Genomic DNA, 19033 nt, shown 5'->3' on the forward strand with positions numbered 1-19033 from the left:
CACTAACTATCTCAAAATACGTTTGCAATTGGCATTCACATATAAATATTAATATATACCTTAATGCCACTTTTATGTATAACTAATAAGTTATTATTTATAGTGTAACGTGCTCGGCAACCTCCATCTCGGTCATATCTTAAAAAAGTGAGACCCAGATTTACAAAGAACCATCATTGCACGTTACTGTTCCACATCTTTTCTAAATGATGGTTAAAGTGCTGAAACTGTTAAATGTGCTTTTCTTATCTGCTTATCAGTTCCAAAGGTGTAAAATTAAAAGAAACCAGCACTTATCTGGCTGCTGTAAGTCCTGCGTCTTCAAATCGGATATTCACCCATACCTTAGTTGTCCAAGTGAAGTGAATTTAAATGACTCTATTTTATAATTGTCCATAAGTGTAATAAATTATAACTCAGTCATCTTGCTCCATTGTCCAATAACCTCCTTTAACTGAAGCTGAGTTTCGAATACGTCTTAAGGGAGAACAAAAGACCTCGGAGGAACTATAAAACACATGCTATCAGTGCTTTCCTACAAAACAAAATAAATAGAATTATTCAGCTTATTACATACTCTCTGGCCAGTAGCTTGTGCCTGGATATCAAAGCTGAAGGACTGTGAGGGCGGGTCCTCTTTTAACACTACGTACAGAGTCACATGTAGTGGGAAAACCAATCTGATTTCCTTTGTAAAGGAATACCCAATAGCTGTTACTCTTAGCATTACCCTTCTCCTCCACTGCCAGTTCTAGACTTCGTTCCTTTCATCTAGCCCCCTAGGCCTGGGATAAATTACCCGAGTTTGTCCGTCAAACCCCTTCCCTTCCCTTGTTTAAAAGCAGACTGAAAACCCATCTTTTCGATATAGTTTTAATCCTTAAGAGTTCCAAGAGTTCCTAACAAATAGATCCTACCGAGTAATCAGCAATGGAAACTACTCTAAACCATGGAAAAACCCTTCAGGCGTACCTCAAGGTTCCCCCCTATCCCCCACACTTTTCAATATCTATATCGCCTCCTTAGGTCACCTACTACAAAAACTAAATTTAATATACTACATTTATGCGGATGACATATCCATCCTCATACCCTTAAACGACATCACAAAAGAAATTGTAGATAATCTCTCAAACACAATGACCGAAATCGATAAATGGACCACTAATTTCAAACTAAAACTAAACGCAGAAAAAACAAAAGTCTTTCTGGCTAGTCCCAATGACAAAATTACGAGAACATCGATAAAAATAAATAATCACGAATACGCAATTTCCAAAAACATAAAAATACTGGGCATCACTCTTGACACTCACCTAACTATGACCGACCACACAAACTCACTAGTGAAAAAATGCTTTTACACGCTATGGAAACTAAGAACCATAAAAAAATACTTTGACCCTTCTTCATTCAGGTTGCTGGTACAGGCACTGATCCTATCCCTCCTTGACTACTGCAACATCATCTACCTAGGCATCCCACAAAAAACAATAATAAAACTGAGACTAATACAAAACACCGCCGTTCGCCTAATTTTTGGACTAAGAAAAAACGATCACATCAGCCCCTACTATAAAAAACTACACTGGCTTCCAATAGAAGCGCGAATTCTATTCAAATTCGCTTGCACCTGTTTCAAACAAGCCTGGGGACTAGCACCTTCATACCTACAAACTCACTTCACCCTATACAACCCCACAAGAACGACCAGAAACAAAAACATCTTTGCATACCCAAAGATTACAGGCTGCAGATACAAATCCTTCTTGGACAGAACCTTCCAGTTCCAAGCGAACAGACAGCAAACCTGGCTGAAAAACCACATAAACGAACCAAACATGACTTATAATACTTTCCGCAAATCGATCAAAACCACCCTATTCGCTAAATTCATTGGCTAAAACGGTCCCCTCCCCACTAAGACCCCTCTCACGGATGTTCTAAATCTTTCAGACACTCATTACCCTTAGATCTCCAATTAATATGTAAGTTACCATTTAGACTATTGTACTGCATCTAGACTCTTTATTCGGTACTGTATTTAAACTTATTGTATGTTTTGAATTTGGACTCACTCTACTGTATTATATGTGGATTTATTGTATTGTATTAGTATTGTACTGTACTTGTTATTCGCTGAATGTCCAGCCTTCTTACAATGTAAACCGCCTAGAAGTTGCCTGACTATGGCGGTATAGAAAAATAAAGTTATTATTATTATTATTATTACTCCTCTGCACTCCAACCCATCTGCACTGATTAACCGTTCCCCTTAACTGTATCCATAACAACCTGTTTGTCTTGTCTGTTTAGGTTGTAAGCTCTTTCGAGAATGGTCTGTCTTCTTTGTGACTCTGTATAGCACTGCATACCTATGGTAGCTCTCTAGAAAAAATTCATAGTAGTAGTAGTGTGAAGAGTTTCAGTCTTTGGGAAGCAGAGCTGAGATTGTGATGTCATAATGCCTCATTCCACCAATAAAAGCCAACTTCCTCAGTGATGTCACAATAGCTTGATTGTCCTGTACTCCCCTCTGCCCACCAACCCAGCCAACTGATTAACAGTTCCCCTTAACTGTATCCATGACATTCTGTTTGTCTGTCTTGCCTGTTTAGCTTGTAAGCTCTTTCAAGCAGGGACTGTTTTCATACTCTTTGTGACTGTGCAGCGCTGCGCGCATCTGGTAGTGCTATAGAAATAATTAATAGTAGTAGTAGCTATTGCAGAAAATAAATGGTGGGCCATTCAATTTCATGGTTAAGTCCATGAGGTGCTACTGTGTTCCATGTAAAAACGAACCTTTGTTCTTTATATAGTAATGCTCGAGTAATATCCCCCCCCTCCATGATGGAGATCAATTCTCAACAGGCTATTGGACAATGGAGCAAGACGACTGAGTTATAATTTATTAGATTGATGAACAATTATAAAATAGATTCATTTAAATTCACTTTACATAGTAACATAGTAGATGACGGCAGATAAAGACCCAAATGGTCCATCCAATCTGCCCAACCTGATTCACTTGGATAACAAAGGTGTGAGCGAAGGTCCGATTTGAAGACGCCATCTCTTCGCAGGACTTACGGCAGCCAGATAAGTGCTGGTTTCTTTTAATTTTACACCTTTGGAACTGATAAGCAGATATGAAAAGCACATTTAACAATTTCAGCACTTTAATCATCATTTGGAAAAGGTGTGGAACAGTAAGTTATCCGTTGCACATGGCGCTAAGTGAGATTCTATAAAAGGTTTGCATACCTTGTACAGTAACACTAAGTGCTGTTCTAGTCGGCACCAAATAGTCCTATGAGTGTAACTTTACTTCAATATTGTGTAGGAAATTTTGTAAAAGCCCGTTTCTGTGGATAAAATGCTGCTTTACTGACAGAAATGGCTTTGAAAATTATCCTTCCTGTGGCCACATGCATAAAAGAAAGATTTTGCAAACCATTTTCTTTGTTCTGGGTTATCTTCTCTAGTCATATCTGAAGTGAGGCTATTTATGAAAGCCACATCTGACAATTCCACATCCTTACTATGTTAAGGATTTTCTTCCTTTGTATTTCAGGCTTTAATGTTTTCAATTAAAACTTCCTCCTGATTTAGACCTTTACTTATTATTTTTCAACAACAAAATCTCTTACAGAATAATTGAATAGATGAATTAAACTAGCCAATTGTAGATTGCATTAAATAGTGTGATTGTATTTACAGAACACACAAATTCTATCTGCTGTTGACGACATCCAATTACTTCTTGATGATCACGTTATTAAAACACAAACAATGTGTGGGTCTCCATTCATCAAACCAATAGAAGTTCAAGCTAGGGTAAGAACTAGCTAATACTATTGAATTCATATGTGTGTGATACTTTTATTTTTTGTTTCAATAATTATTTATTTATTTCAATAATTATTTATTGAGGAGTCTGTTATCACAGTGGCAATATGGAAAAGGTTACAGTATTCTACATTTTTTTCTTCCTTCTCCTATGTTCTGTTTCTTCTCTCCTCTTTTCCTATCCCCGAGTCCCTAGATCTATGTTTTTAAACTGCATGGGTGTGTTTTGAAATGTGGTATATCAAATTACTAAATAAACAATAAAACCCAAGTGATATTATTTCACTGAGGTATTGTTTGCTTTCACTGAATAATACAACTTGCAAAGAGAATGCTTCCTTATTTGTCAGGCTGATCTACTAGCAGAAGTATCATAAGACTACCACTAGGGGCCTACTACCCAGTGGCGTACCAAGGGGGGGGCGGGAGGGGCGGTCCGCTCCAGGTGCCAGCCCTGAGGGGGTGCTCCCGGCCTTGCCGTTCAGTCCCCCCCACCCCCGAAGGACCGCTCGCCCCACTGACCTTCCTGTACCACCCGTGAAGCAGCCCGCAGCAGGATTGCGACGTCAGCGATCCCTGAGCTGCTTGGGCGCTGCTTCCTGCGCCGCGGTCCCGCCCCTCCTCTGACATCAGAGGAGGGGCGGGACCGCGGAGCAGGAAGCAGCGCCTAAGCAGCGCAGGGATAGCTGACGTCGCGATCCTGCTGCGGCTACTTCATAGGTGGTGCAGGAAGGTCAGTGGGGCGAGCGGTCCTTCGGGGGTGGTGGGGGGGACTGAACGGCAAGGCCGGGAGCATAGGTAGTGCTGCTTCATAGGTGGTACGGGGAGGCCAGGGGGGCGAGCGGTCCTTCGGGGTGGGGCGGGCGGGCAGGCAGGCAGGCTTTCAAGGGGGAGAGGGTGATAGGCAGGCAGGCAGGCCTTCAAGGGGGGACAGGCCTTCAAGGGGGGGGCAGGGAAGCCTTCAAGGGGGGAGGCAGGCCTTCAAGGAGGGGGGACAGGCCTTCGGGGGGTGTTCAGACCTTCAAGGGGAAGGGACAGGCCTTCAAGTGGGGGACAGGCCTACAAGGGGATGGGACAGGCCTTCAAGGGGGGACAGGCAGACCTTTAAGGGGGGACAGGCCTTTGGGGGGGACCCTGGTTTAGAAGTACCACGGAGGGAAGGGGGTGTTCAAAGAGATGTGCATATGCCAAACTTTGGGGGGGGGGGAGGAAGAAATAATAGGTCTGAAAATAGAGGAGAGGGAGAGAGATGATGGACCATGGGATTTAGGGAGGGAAGGAACAGAAAGGGAGAGAAATTGGACACAAGGGATGGTGTGGAGGAGGGATAGAGATACTGGATAGGAGGGTAATTGGGAAAAGAAAGGGAGAGATGGTGGACTCTGGGGTGGTGGGGAAGGAGGGAGAGATGCCGGATGAAAGGGTAGTTAAGAAAAGGTGGATCTGTGGAGGGAGATGAAAAAAAGGAAAGATACCAGACTTCCTGGGGAGGGAAGGGAAATGGAAAGGGAGGACAGAGTTGGCAGATGGATGGTTAGCACGCAGAAAGAAGAAAGAAGGAGACCCTGGCAAGTAAGTTATCAGAAGAAAACCAGAGCCTTGGACCAACAAGATTTGAAATATAACCAGACAACAAAAGGTAGAAAAATTAATTTTATTTTCTGTTTTGTGATTATAATATGTCAGATTTGAAATGTGTATCCTGCCAGAGCTGGTGTTGGACTGCAAACGTGAGCTAGGATTTAACAGAGAGAGGAAAAGTCCTTTTTGTTTCTTTATTTTATTTACACCACAGCGCCAGTGTGGTTAGGAGAAGCCAAAGGGGGTGAAAAAGCTATAAAACCCACCAGGATTTTTGAAAAAAATCACCCAACTGGGCAGGAAAATCGAATTGAAAAAACAATTCAATAGGCTGAATCGAATCAAAATTTTTTTTCCTGAATCTGGCAGCATTAGTTTGCGCTACTGTCTTAGACTTTAGGACCTGGGATTGGGGAGAGATGGCATCCTCAGTACTTTATAATGCAAGTGAAACGAGGATTTGGTCAGATTTTTGAAGGGTCTGCAGAAAAAAAATATTGTATAGGCCGGGGACATGAGACAGCAGGAAATGGGAACTTTTCTTCCTTCTATTTTTGTGAATGGAAAGGCTGAGGATGTCAGAGAGTTCAGTTAAAATATGTGCTTTATAAGAAAATATAATAATGTGTTTTATAAAGTTTATAGCATAGCTGGCCTACCCAGTGAGGTGTTCCTAGTGGTGGTGGTGGCAGCGTGTCAATGTGTTGAGAGGAAGAGGTGGTCTGGGAAATTCTGCTGAGCAAACTCCAGGCCCATTTCCACCCCCCAGTTAGTCCACTCCACTCAACTGGTTCACACACTGAGTGGGTCTTTGGGTGTTGTTTTGGGATCTCTTCCAGTGGTTTATCAGTATCTCCTTCTGGTCCAAGGAAGGAAACTTTGTTATCCTTAGCATTGACCTACAGAATATGTTTGTAACAGCGCTGCTTGTGTGGCATTAGGCTATGTAGTGATCGAAAGAAAAAAACAGACCTTTGCACATTTTTGCACTATATGGTGGATGTATGAGGAGATTCACATTTCCTGCACAGCTAAGTCCATGTGAAGTTACCTTGTGCTGTATTTGACATCTAGCAAGGTCTCTGTTTGAAATGAAAGATCTAAACTTAAAAATGAAGTGGCCAGAAGTTATGGTAAAAGCAGATAGTGTAGCTGGTTTTAAGAAAGATTTGGACAAATTCCTGGAGGAAAAGTCCATAATCTGTTATTAAGACATGGGGGAAGTGTCTGCTTGCCCTGGATCGGTAGCATGGAATGTTGCTACTCTTTGGGTTTTGACCAGGTATTAGTGTCCTGGATTGGCTACCATGAGAATGGGCTACTGGGCATGATGGACCATTGGTCTGACCCAGTTAGGCTATTCTTATGTTATGTTCTCATCTGTAGGGGCCTTTGTTTTCACTTCTTATTTTAATGTATTTTTTTTCTGGGAACTTATCAGTGTTTTTTATAATGTGAACAAAAATGGAAGAGAATTAATGTGTGTGGGATGAGGGGGTAACTAATTTCTTCAGCTAAATAATTCAATCCACTTAAACAGACATAGGAGAACTCACGCACCATTCACACAACCTCCAACCAAAAACGTCAAAAGAAAAAACTGTTCGACAACCTCCTAGCCATTCGAGCTGCAACACTCGACCCCCAACTCTACAACCAATTGACATCGACCACAGACTGCAAAACCTTCAAAAAGAAATAAAAACCCTTCTATTCAAAAAACACATAAAACCGAACTAACACAATCAGAACTGTCCCAAGCATCACCTGCAACTACTCCATATGTACTTCTGATGTCATGACAATTCAGACATAATTTATGTTATGTTATGTTTGGAATATAAGAAAATTTTCACTGCCTGTTTCTATTCTGACCATTTATTCCATTTCATGGTCATTACAAAAAATATTTTTTTACATGGGGGGAGTGTCAAAAAATGATGGGCCCCGGGTGCCACATACCCTAGGTACGCCACTGCTACTACCACATTTTGTGAATGAGAACTTTTGGGGCAGGAGTGATTGGAAATTGCTCGTGTCCCACACTAGATCCCAGGAATGACATAGTAAGTCTGGGGAGGGGGAGGAGGAGAGGTATTAGAGGGGCAATGATATTTCATACTAGGATCAGGGGTAGAGGGTAGCTGGAGGGGGTTGGGACCAATTTTTTGTTTACCAGACAGCCCAGCGCATTAAAAATCAGTGGTTCTGACTTTTGTGATCCACTGTTTATGGTCAGTCTCTGCCTCATGCTGAGTCAGCCTCTATTTTTCATTTCCGCCCATCAGGTTTTCAAATTGGTCACAGTATAGAGACCATAAGAACATTGTTAATGAGTGAGATTCATAATAAATTAGGTTTTATAGCCTTGAAGGTGTCACTTGATCTTTTTTGACTTGATTCACCACTCTTTTCTGCATTGACATTTCCAGACGTGTCATATGTTGGTTCTTTTTTTTCTTGAATAAGCGTTCCTTTACTGCATGTACCACAACAACTTCATCTTCTCCTCTCACATATGGTGTACCACAAGGATCTATTCTTTTGTCCATTCTTTTCAACATTTTTCTTAGCCCCACTTGCTGCAATGATTAAATTAGCACCTATCTTTATACCAACAACATACTGTACTTGTGATCCTTTATGTCAATCTTAATACGCAATATAGTTTAGAATTTTTATGCTTTCAGGTGGACTTTCTGGGTCACCAGGCCGCACAGTGGTATAAATTGATAAACGGATTTGTAAATAAAAAGCCTAAAATTGGACCTAGGGATATTTGGAGCATTGAGATCAAGCATCAAATTACTGCATCTCAATGGCCACGAATTTGATCTTGGAGGATGAGATGTACGGTATCCGCATCTATGAGACATACTTGGTTTTTCCTTTTACATAGAGCATTTTGGACCCCAGTTAAGTTACAGAAGTTAAATAGCTCTAAGTCTAATAGATGCTGGCATTGTAATCTTGAAGCAGGGACTTTAGATCATTTGTTATACTCTTGTCCCCTTATCTTGACCTTTTGGAAATCAATCTGGACCCAAATAAATTGTCTATTAGAGAATCCTGTGGCTTTGTCATATGACACGATTCATTTTGGTACGTCAATGAGAACAAAGAGCCAAATTTCATCAAATAATAAGCTTTTATTGATTATGACAGGAGTCGCCATACAACATATCACACATACTTGGAAAAATTGGAACAGGCTTAATTACAGTTTTTGGTGGAACTCTTTGTGCCACACCTATAAGATGGAGAGAACATACAAAAAGGGAATTATAACAAATTTAAAGAGATATGGGGGCCATTGACAATATATTGTAATGAATAGAATGAATGGATACCATTTTCCATTATAAGTATTGTACAATGCAAGTGATGGGATGGGTGTGGGGGGGGTTATTCTGAGTTTTATTAAATGATTAGATAAGTAAAAAGAATATTTCATAGGATGGGATGGGAGGGAAGGGATTAAATGTTATGTATTATTGTTAAATATGATAGATGTTCAAGTGATGTATTTAAATTTCAATTGTCAATTTTATTGATACACTTGTTTTAAGAGGTGAAAATGAATAAAGATGTACCAAAAAAAATTAGCACCTATCTTTATACCAACAACATACTGTACTTGTGATCCTTTATGTCAATGACACTATCATCAATCTTAATCCACTACAAACCTGTCTTGACCAAGTAACTGCTTGGCTTGCTGAACATCTTCTTATACGCAATCTAAACAAAACAGCTGCATGTTGGATTACTGTCCACAATCCAACTCTGACAGTTGTTCCTACTTTTTTTAGTGCCCAAGAAACAACAGTTGATTCTTTCTGGGATTTGGGAGTTTATTGGGATTCTCATCTTTCCTTTTCTAAACATATTTCAGTTGTCTTAAAAGCAGGTTTCTGTGCTCTTCATCAACTAAGATCCATCAGAAATCTTCTGGACCGGAATTCCCTACATACTCTGATATCTCTAAATTAGACTATTGTAATGTAATCTACACAGCTGTTACTCAAGCAGAACTAAGACATCTACAATCTCTACAAAATACAGTTGCTTTCCCTTATGTCATGCCAAAAGGTATAATCAAACAACTTCGCTCTTTCATCAATTGCACTAGCTCTCTATTTTAAAACTTTGATGTTGCAGGTGGATCGAGGTGCGCTACAGGAGTGTTGGTGTCGAGATCTGGGGATATCGCATGATGTTTTGGACCTCCTTTCTTTGATTCGGAGGGTGCCTGGAATCTCAGTCAATGCGAATTTGCGTGAATGTCAATTTCGGTTGCTTCACCATGGGTACTTTATGCGGAGCAACAAGCAAAAACCAAAAAAATGACCCCAAAATATCCAAAGAGAAGAAAATCCAGAAGAAACCAAAAAAAACTCTGTGGCTGTTCCTCAATGGACTTTATTTGAAAATGCCAAAGTTCCAAAGGTACACTAAAATCATCCACATAAAATAAAATCATCCACATAAAAGTAAAGTAATCCACATAAAAGCCTTAAAGGACCTAGTCCGCTAGGGATGCAGGATCCAACACGGTCTGCGTTTTGACAAAAAGTCTTCTTCAAGGGTCCCTGGGGGTCCTATAAAGGTGAATACGTGGGAAAGCTAATATGTGGTGAGCCGGAAGTAAGACACTGCTTGAATTTGCAATGGAAAGGCTTTTATGTGGATTACTTTACTTTTATGTGGATGATTTCATTTTATGTGGATGATTTTAGTGTACCTTTGAACTTTGACATTTTTTTTTAAAATCTTTATTCATTTTGTATTTAACAACAAGTGAACATAAGAATTTCTCACATTTAAAATATCACATCACTTGAAATTCAACAACAATTTCTGAAATGAGTGTTATCCCCCTCCCACCCATCAAATCATGTATATTATATAATATAACCTACTAGTCTTTAAGCCCGTTACATTAACGGGTGCTAGAACATATGTGTGTGTGTCTGTCTTTATTTCTTTCTCTCTCTCTCCTTAGCCGCTTTCTTTCTTTCTGCCTTTCTTTTTCCTTGGCTGTCCATCACCACCCCTTACCTGCTCCCCCTGTCCATTTTCCCTTCCTTTTACCTCCCCTGTGTCCACCACCACCCCTTCACTGCTCTCCTTATGCAGCAGCAGCCCTTCTCCCTTTGTTTTACCTCCCCCCTGTCCAGCAGCACCTCTTTCCTTCTCCCCCTGTCTTACATTAGTCCTCCGTTCCTTTTTCTTCACCCCCCCCTGTCCACCAACATCTCTTTCCTTCTCCCCCCTGTCCAGCAGTAGGCATCCCTTCCTTTTTTATCCCCCCTCCTCCTTCTTATCCCTATGATACTCTTACCTTGCTCTGCCCCTGATCAGAGGTTCCCGACAGCCGCCCAGTTGCACCCATTGGAAAAGTTCCCACTGCCGCATCCCGCACCCCTCCTGACGCGGCTCCCGCTGTCCTTTCTGTCTGTCTCTGTCCGTCTCTGTCCCTGGCCCCCTTTGCCTGTCTGTCTTTCTATGTATCTCCCTGCCCCTGTGTCTTTCTTCTTTTCTTTCTGTCTCCCTTCCTCCCTCTGTCTGTCTGTCCAAAGCAGCATTCCATCCCCCTCCATTTCCCTCCCTCCACACCAGTTCCCTGTGCACCTGCCCCTGTGTCTTTCTTATTTTCTTTGTGTTTCCCTTCCTCTCTCTGTCTGTCTGTCCAAAGCAGCATTCCCTCCCCCACCAGTTCCCTGTGCAGCAGCATTAGCGTTTCCTCTACCCCCCCCCTTTCCCTTCCCGTTGTCCGGACTACAAACGTGGTGATTCCAGCAGCGCTTGCATCAGTCTCCACACGCTGCTTCAGGTCCTTCTACTGCCCTGATTTACTCTGGCACGTCCCTGATGACATCATCAGAGACGCGGCAGAGCAAATCAGGGCAGTAGAAGGGCCCAAAGCAGCGTGTGAAGACTGATGCACACGCTGCTTGAATCGCCATTCGGGCCCGCGGGAAGAGAAGGGAGTGGGCGGCAAAGGAGGAACGGAGATCGGCGGCGGCAGGAGGAACGGAGATTGTCGTCTGGCTGCGGTCCGGCTTGTGGAGGCAATCGGCTGGTGACGTATTAGCGCGCATGCGCACTCCTTCGGCCACAGACCTACATGCGCACAGAACACTCAAATAGGAGTGCGCATGCGCGGCTAGCTCTTTATTATATTAGATAATAGCATTCTTTTCATATTTATTATAAGATACAATGACCCCCCCCCCCAAATCTACACTAATAAACCATAGGTAAAAATAACAATTATTCATTATAATAACTTATTAATGGCCCCCACACATCCCTAAACTTATTAAAATATCCTTTTTGCACCGCTAACATTCTTTCCATTTTGTATAAATGACATACTGAGTTCCACCAAAAACTATAATTCAATTTTGTATAATCCTTCCAATTGAATGTTATCTGCTGAATGGCAACTCCCGTAAGGATCATCAAAAGTTTGTTATTGTCAAAAGAAATTTGACACTTAGCTCTCATAGACATTCCAAACAAAACCGTGTCATATGACAGTGCCACATGATTTTCCATCATACAGTTGACTTGGTCCCAAATCGATTGCCAAAATGCCTTAATATATGGACAATGAAACAACAAATGATCTAAAGTTCCAGCTTCAATATGACAATGCCAGCATCTATTAGACCTAGAGCAATCCAATTTTTGCAAACGAACAGGGGTCCAGAATGCTCTATGCAATAGGAAAAACCATGCTTGCCTCATAGACGCAGACATTGTACATTTTATCCTCCAAGACCAAATACGTGGCCACTGAGACACATTAATCTGATGCTTAATCTCAATGCTCCAAATATTTCCTAAGTCCATTTTTTGATTTCTTGTTCAAATATTCAGATAATAATTTATACCACTGTGCAGCCTGATGTCCCAGAAGAACTTTGACATTTTCAAATAAAGTCCATTGAGGAACATCGTCATTCCACAGAGTTTCTTTTGGTTTCTACTTTACGCGGAGCCAATTACATCTCTCTGGCTATACGGAATCTCCTTTGTGCCCTAAATGCTCCCAGCAACCTCACTCTTTTTTTCATGCCTTCTGATCCTGCATGAAAATTTAACGTTTTTGGTGGCAGTTTCTGTCATACGTCAAGGGCATTTTGGCTTTTCCTATTCCTCTCTCTGGCTGGCCTCTTACTAGATAAGTATGAGGCTTTCCATTTGACCCTTATTGGTCAGTGGAAGTTCATGAGGAGGGTGGGAGTCTTGGAGAAGAAAGTAATTCTCTCGGTTTGGATCAGTGCTACCTTACCTTCCTTTTGGGCTTGGAGAAACCGACTGCATGCTCTGGAAAGGAGGGCGGCCTGTCATAGTCTTCGTTGAAAGAGGCAGTTTCTCCAAATTTGGGATTCCTATATTTAGTCTATGTCCCCAAGAGTCCGAAGTGGCATTTTGAACTCCTAACCTCGATCCAAGCAGGCACACTGGTGAGCAGTGGGTGTGGGGGTCCTGGGTGCATGAGGGGCCAATTTATTTCTTTATTTTATTTTCCAACCTAGTCCCGTTTTGATTTTTTTTTTCTTTTTTCTTCTTTTGTTTTGGTCTGTAGTTTCGGGGGAATGTGGAGCTTGCGGTTTCTTTCCTTGGCAGTGGGCTATCTGAGTCCAAGTCTACTGCACTGTATATTCTGCTTTGAGTCTGGTTCTGGAAGGAGGGAGGGAAAGGGGGGAGGGGAGGGGTTGGTGTGTTAGATCTGTATTGTTTGTATCTTGGTTGCAGTTGGTTATATTCCATGGCTGATTGTATTTGTAGACTGGATTTTATTTTTTGAAAATAAAAATTGATTATACATGTGAAACTTTGATGTTGACTTTTTAGGTGCTTTGCTCTGGTATACCAGATTATCTTTCTTGTTTTATAATCCCCTACATTCCCTCTCGATTGTTATATTTTTTTCCAAAAACCACAGATTAATCTTACCAGGCCCTTCCCAGATCAAATAAGAATCGACAAGGAACAGGGCATTCTTCTTTCTCACTCCTGGATTATGGAACAATTTACCTTTATCCTTCTGCTTGGAACAAAATTATAAGGCTTCCAAAATTTCCTTGAAAACTCAGATCTGCATTGCTGCTTTTGAATAACCTGGTGGAGATGGTAGTGGGGGGGGGGGGGACCATTTTAACTGGTCAATTGCTATGTGTTTTTATTTTTATATTATATACTTATGTTTTTTCTGTTTTAAGTTATAAATTATTTTATTAGATTTAGACTTGATTGATTGGATTTCTTTAGATGTGTGTCTTTCCTTTTTTATCTTTTATTTAAAGATTATATAATATCCAAGATACATTCTTGTAACAGAAATAAGAAGAGTACATTACTACAAGAAAAATCAAACTAAAGCAAAAATTGAAGCAACTCTTCTACTGTATCCAGTCCAAAAATATAAGGGAGTAAGGAAGGTTCAGGAAGCATTAGGTGTGTGTGTGGGGATGGGGGGGGGGGAATCAATGTTTTTCCTCTATGTGCAACTTTTTAAAATTGTAGCTCCCTCTGTATGTGGAGAAGCTTTAGCATGCACCCCTGCCTTTTAAAAGTGCCCACCACTTTTCCACTGTTCTTTCCTTCACTGTGTAGATGGTGCATATGATATCCATCTCAAATCCTGTTCTTTTAAAAAGTTGCAAGACATTTGTTTGACCAAAAACTTGAGAAAGAAAATGATACACTGAAATAAAAGCTAGACAGATCTATGAGGGCAGCAGTTAAGCAATATCTTATGTCAATAAATATATAATGTTATTTTATACACAAATGCTTTCTTTCCAGAAATGGGAACAGAAGCTCTGCCAAATGCAAGATATTTTAGATGCATGGCTAAAATGTCAAGCAACCTGGCTTTACCTGGAGCCCATCTTTAGTTCTGAAGACATCATAGCTCAGATGCCAGAAGAAGGCAAGAAATTTGGAATAGTCGATAAATACTGGAAAGACATCATGACAGAAGCGGTAAACTATTTTTTTGGCTCAGCAGTTTTCTCTTAATGCATTTGGACTTATTCAGTTTTAGATGGCGGTGAGACGTAAATACATAAATATGAATAAATACACATCAGTTATTTTATTTTTACATTTACAAAGTATGATCTGATATCTTCTCATACTAACAAGATACTCATACTAACTCATACTCATACTCATACTAACAAGATACTCATACTTCTCATACTAACAAGAAACTCTATATACATTTATATACAAATGTAAATGTATATAAGGCCTGAAAATCTCAATTTTAGTCAGGTGGAAGAATGTAATTACAAGCCATAGATGAAAGGTCACTGTCTAATTATATTTATATGTTATGAAATGATGAGAATTATTAGCTGTTGTAGTGACTTATAATTTTTGGTATCTTCTTGCTCTGCTAGGTGAAAGATGCTAAAGTACTTATAGCAACTGAACAACCAAATATGCTAGAAAGACTTCAAGAATCAAATATTCTATTAGAAGAGATCCAAAAGGGGTTGAATAATTATTTGGAGAAGAAAAGATTGTTCTTTCCCAGGTAAACTAATTTTCAAATACTGGGCCTCATGTACTAAAGTGCGCTGTGACGTCACATAAAAGTTTATTTAAATTGGCATTAAGAGCTACAGTGATCCAAATTCATGCAAAGCAGCTCATTAATGCCAAAACCAATAAAATCAGGGACACATGAAAAAGCTTCATGAGCCCCTTTTTGTAAAAAAAAACACACAAAAAAACAACAAAACATCTCTAGAGATGTAGCTAATTTGTGGTAATGCTGAAAAAAGCACCTACTTTTAGGTGCCCATATATATATATATAGAGAGAGAGGGTTACTATGACTACTTACACCAACCATATAACTGGAGCTGGTGGAACAGCTCGTGCCTAGATTGCTAAAAAAATGTGTGTAAATTATAGTATTCTATAGTTTATGTGCCTAGCTGTGGCCCACCTATGATATGAACGCTTTGGACACTTGTTCATTTGCTGTTCCTTCAGACTTTTTGCCAGCAGTTTAACCAGAGTGTCTGTGTGTATCGTGTCTACTCTTGATAAAGGCACAGACAGCGAAACACTGCCATTGTTGAGTCTATAAGCTTTTATAGCAAATTTATCAATAAAGTGACTCCAGAATAGTATACTCATGGCTGATTACTTGACATCGTATCCTCAGGACTCCATTGTTGTCTATGTTTCTATAACCATAATGTTCTATGATCTCACCATGCATGTGTACAGAACCTTAGCCTACAGAGAGAGGCGGAGATAGTGGATGCTGCAGATGGGCAGATTGAATGGGCCATTTGGCCCTTATCTGCCATTATGTTTCTATAACCATAAAGCTCTATGAACTCACAATGCAAGTGTTAAGAGACTTAGCTTATAACAATAATGCTCTTTGATCTCACAATGCAGGCCTATAGGGAGAGGAGGAGATAGTGGATGCTGCAGATGGGCTGACTGGATAGGCCATTCGGCCTTTATCTGCTGTCATGTTTCTGCCCAGATTCTGCCCTTGTGTATACTTGCCTTCAAACTACATTAGAAAATCATGTAGGTCTCTCATATGACACTGTATTATTTGGTACAGCAATGAGAACTCGGAGTCCTATTTCGGCAAATAATAATAAATTATTATTAATCTTGACAGGGGTCGCTATGCAACAAATTACTCAAAATTGGAAAGATTATACTAAATTAAATTATACATTTTGGTGGAATTCAGTTTGCCACATATATAAGATGGAAAAGATGATAGCGTTACAGCAAGGGAATATTCATAATTTTAAGAAAATATGGGGACCATTGACTAGTTACTCTAATGATCAGATATCTTAGCACATGGGTAATATATATGTGAGATGGGGTTGGGGTGGGGGGAGGGTGGGAACATTGATCATATGAAATAGGTTTATTGGGAAATAAAGGGATATTTATTATATCATAGAGATATATTTGAATGTAAATACAAGTGATGGATGAAAATTGTTTTATTATGTGTAATTCACTTGTTGTAAGAATTTAAAAATGAATAAAGAACTATTAAAAAAACAAACAAAAAACTACACACTATTTTACAGAGTAGCGCATAGCTGAAATTTTGCGGATGGGGGGAATATAATAGAAAAGTGCTCTGGAACTGGTGGGAGGGAGGGGGAAATTATTGATATGGGCTTCATAATCTATGAGGTTGATATTCAGCCTGGTTTAACTTGGCAGTGCCACTGCATATCAGCACTGACAGTTCCAGCCAGTACCAGGGTGGTCCGGGAACAGAGTCAGGCTGGAGCCAAGAATTATTTGGGCACTGGTGCCTGCATATCTATTGGGCAAGTTGGACTGCAGAAAAGGTAGTACTAACTTTTGCTTGGTTCGGTGTTTGGGTATAGCACTGAATATTGGCCATACCAGCATAGCGTCCAGGTGCAGCCACTGACCTGATATGCAATATCAATGCACAGATATAGACCATTACCACCAGCTGAAACTGACTGGTAAATGACTAGTGTTTCAACCTACAGCCTCCATCTGGTTCACTGCATGGGTTGGAGGAGATAGGATACACGGCAGCCTTCAGTTTAGGAACCTTCACTTGTATGGCTATAGTGATCCTGCTTGTCTACGGAGAAATCATAGTTGCATATCTATAAGGGTTGTTCTCTGTGGACGATGAGATCCTACAGGCATCCATCCATCATCCTTCCCATGGTTGAAGCTTACTGACTAAGGAGCCTGTGACATTTGGCAGCATGGGAATAGCTGTGCAGGTTCAGGAAGCTTTTCTAGAATTTTCTGAGCTTTAGAGCAGTGGTTCCTAACCCTGTCCTGGGGGACCACCAGCCAGTCAGGTTTTCAAGATATCCCTAATGAGTATGCATGAGAGAGATTTGCATGTAATGGAAGTGACAGGTATGAAAATCTCTCTCATGCATATTCATTAGGGATATCCAGAAAACCCGACTTACCCTTGCCCCCTCAGTTCTCTTTTTTTCTTACCTTGCTTCCCACTCACCGTACATTTGACCCCCTTATATTGTACCTGTTCCATGCTTACATATATTAATTGTATCTGTATCTGCTGATTGTACCCATTCGCTGATTGTCCAGCCTTTCTTTATTGTAAACCGCCTCGAACTACTACGGCTTTGGCGGTATATAAGAAATAAAATTATTATTATTATTAATTGATGCAAACCATTTAGTTTTTTTGTAAATGATATAATAAAGTTTTAAATAAATAAATTTAACTGCATTTTGTTTTTTCACAGATTCTTTTTCCTGTCTAATGATGAGCTGCTTGAGATTTTGTCAGAAACCAAAGATCCTTTAAGAGTCCAGCCACATTTGAAGAAATGTTTTGAAGGAATAGCCAAGCTAGAGTTCACAGAAGACCTTGAAATCACTGGCATGATCAGTTCAGAGAAGGAAACTGTTTCTTTTATCAAAAAAATCTACCCTGCTAAAGCAAAAGTAATTTTTGTTATGTATGTTAAATATTAATATAGGGTGCTTGACCAAAGCAGCTGTACTGCTTTACTGCCCTGACATTCCAAAGTTTTGATACCTTTCCCTCCCCACTCTATGCATATCTGCCATTTGTCTCACCCATACTGGGTGCCATGGTGGCTACGACTAAGCCTGCTGATACATGCAGAAAAAGAGAAATTCCTTATTGAATCAGGCCTTTGTCTTGAAGAGCATAATGGAACCTACTTCAGTCATGTATCGCTCATGATGACATTTAACATGTGACCAAAAACAACAGAAGGAAGACTGTGGAAGTAATGTTTGTGATGTAGGCTTTTATCCAGTCAATAAAATATATCACAATAGAATCCACATGTGCTTTAAAGTCCTGCGAATAGATGGCATCTTCAAATCGGATATTCACCCATACCTTAGTTATCCAAATGAAGTGAATTTAAATGAATCTATTTTATAATTGTCCATCAGTCTAATAAATTATAACTCAGTCATCTTGCTCCATTGTCCAATAACCTGTTGTCCTCCTTTAACTGAAGCTGAGTTTCGAGTACGTCTTCAGGGAGAACAAAAGACCTTGGAGGAACTATAAAACACATGTTATCAGTGCTTTCCTACAAAACAAAATAAATAGAATTATTCAGCTTATTGCATACTCTAAAAGTTACATGAATAAAATTGTAAAAAATTGTCATAAGTGACAAATGTTAAGGAATGAATGTGAGAGATAGTGACAAATGTTGAGGAATGAGTTTGAGATAATGAGGATGCAAAAAGTGACAACTTGATGAAAGTGTAGTGAAGCCAAAGGATAGTGAAGCCAATGAGTGTTAAACATATGCATCAGTGTTTGTGGCCTGTAGGGTGACCTGTCAAATGCGCGCAGGATATTGGCGTACCAACAATTCCACCCCAACATTTGCACGCAGGACAAATTTGTCCCGCTCTATGCCTTCCTGTTTGCGCTCTGAGGATGTGTGTGTGTGGGAACCCTCACTACACTCACGCTCTCATTGAGGGGGTGTGGTGGGGGATCCCCCCACTACACTTACAACTCACGGTCTGAGCACTTACAACTCGCTCCTCTGCTGCC

At 40.4% G+C, this 19033-nt stretch overlaps 1 protein-coding gene across 4 annotated transcripts in view; it reads left to right on the forward strand.

Annotated features, from left to right (window-relative positions):
* Positions 1 to 19033, forward strand: part of DNAH3 (dynein axonemal heavy chain 3) — a 294020-nt gene that overhangs the window by 105325 nt on the left and 169662 nt on the right. For all 4 annotated transcript variants that reach the window (XM_033963933.1, XM_033963934.1, XM_033963935.1 and 1 more), the window contains 4 exons: positions 3721 to 3837; positions 14254 to 14433; positions 14856 to 14992; positions 17727 to 17928. In XM_033963933.1, coding sequence (XP_033819824.1) covers positions 3721 to 3837; positions 14254 to 14433; positions 14856 to 14992; positions 17727 to 17928 — 636 coding nt within the window. The remainder of the gene's footprint in view (positions 1 to 3720; positions 3838 to 14253; positions 14434 to 14855; positions 14993 to 17726; positions 17929 to 19033) is intronic.

The sequence above is a fragment of the Geotrypetes seraphini genome, chromosome 11 (genome assembly GCF_902459505.1).
Source record: "Geotrypetes seraphini chromosome 11, aGeoSer1.1, whole genome shotgun sequence".
NCBI lineage: Eukaryota > Metazoa > Chordata > Amphibia > Gymnophiona > Dermophiidae > Geotrypetes > Geotrypetes seraphini.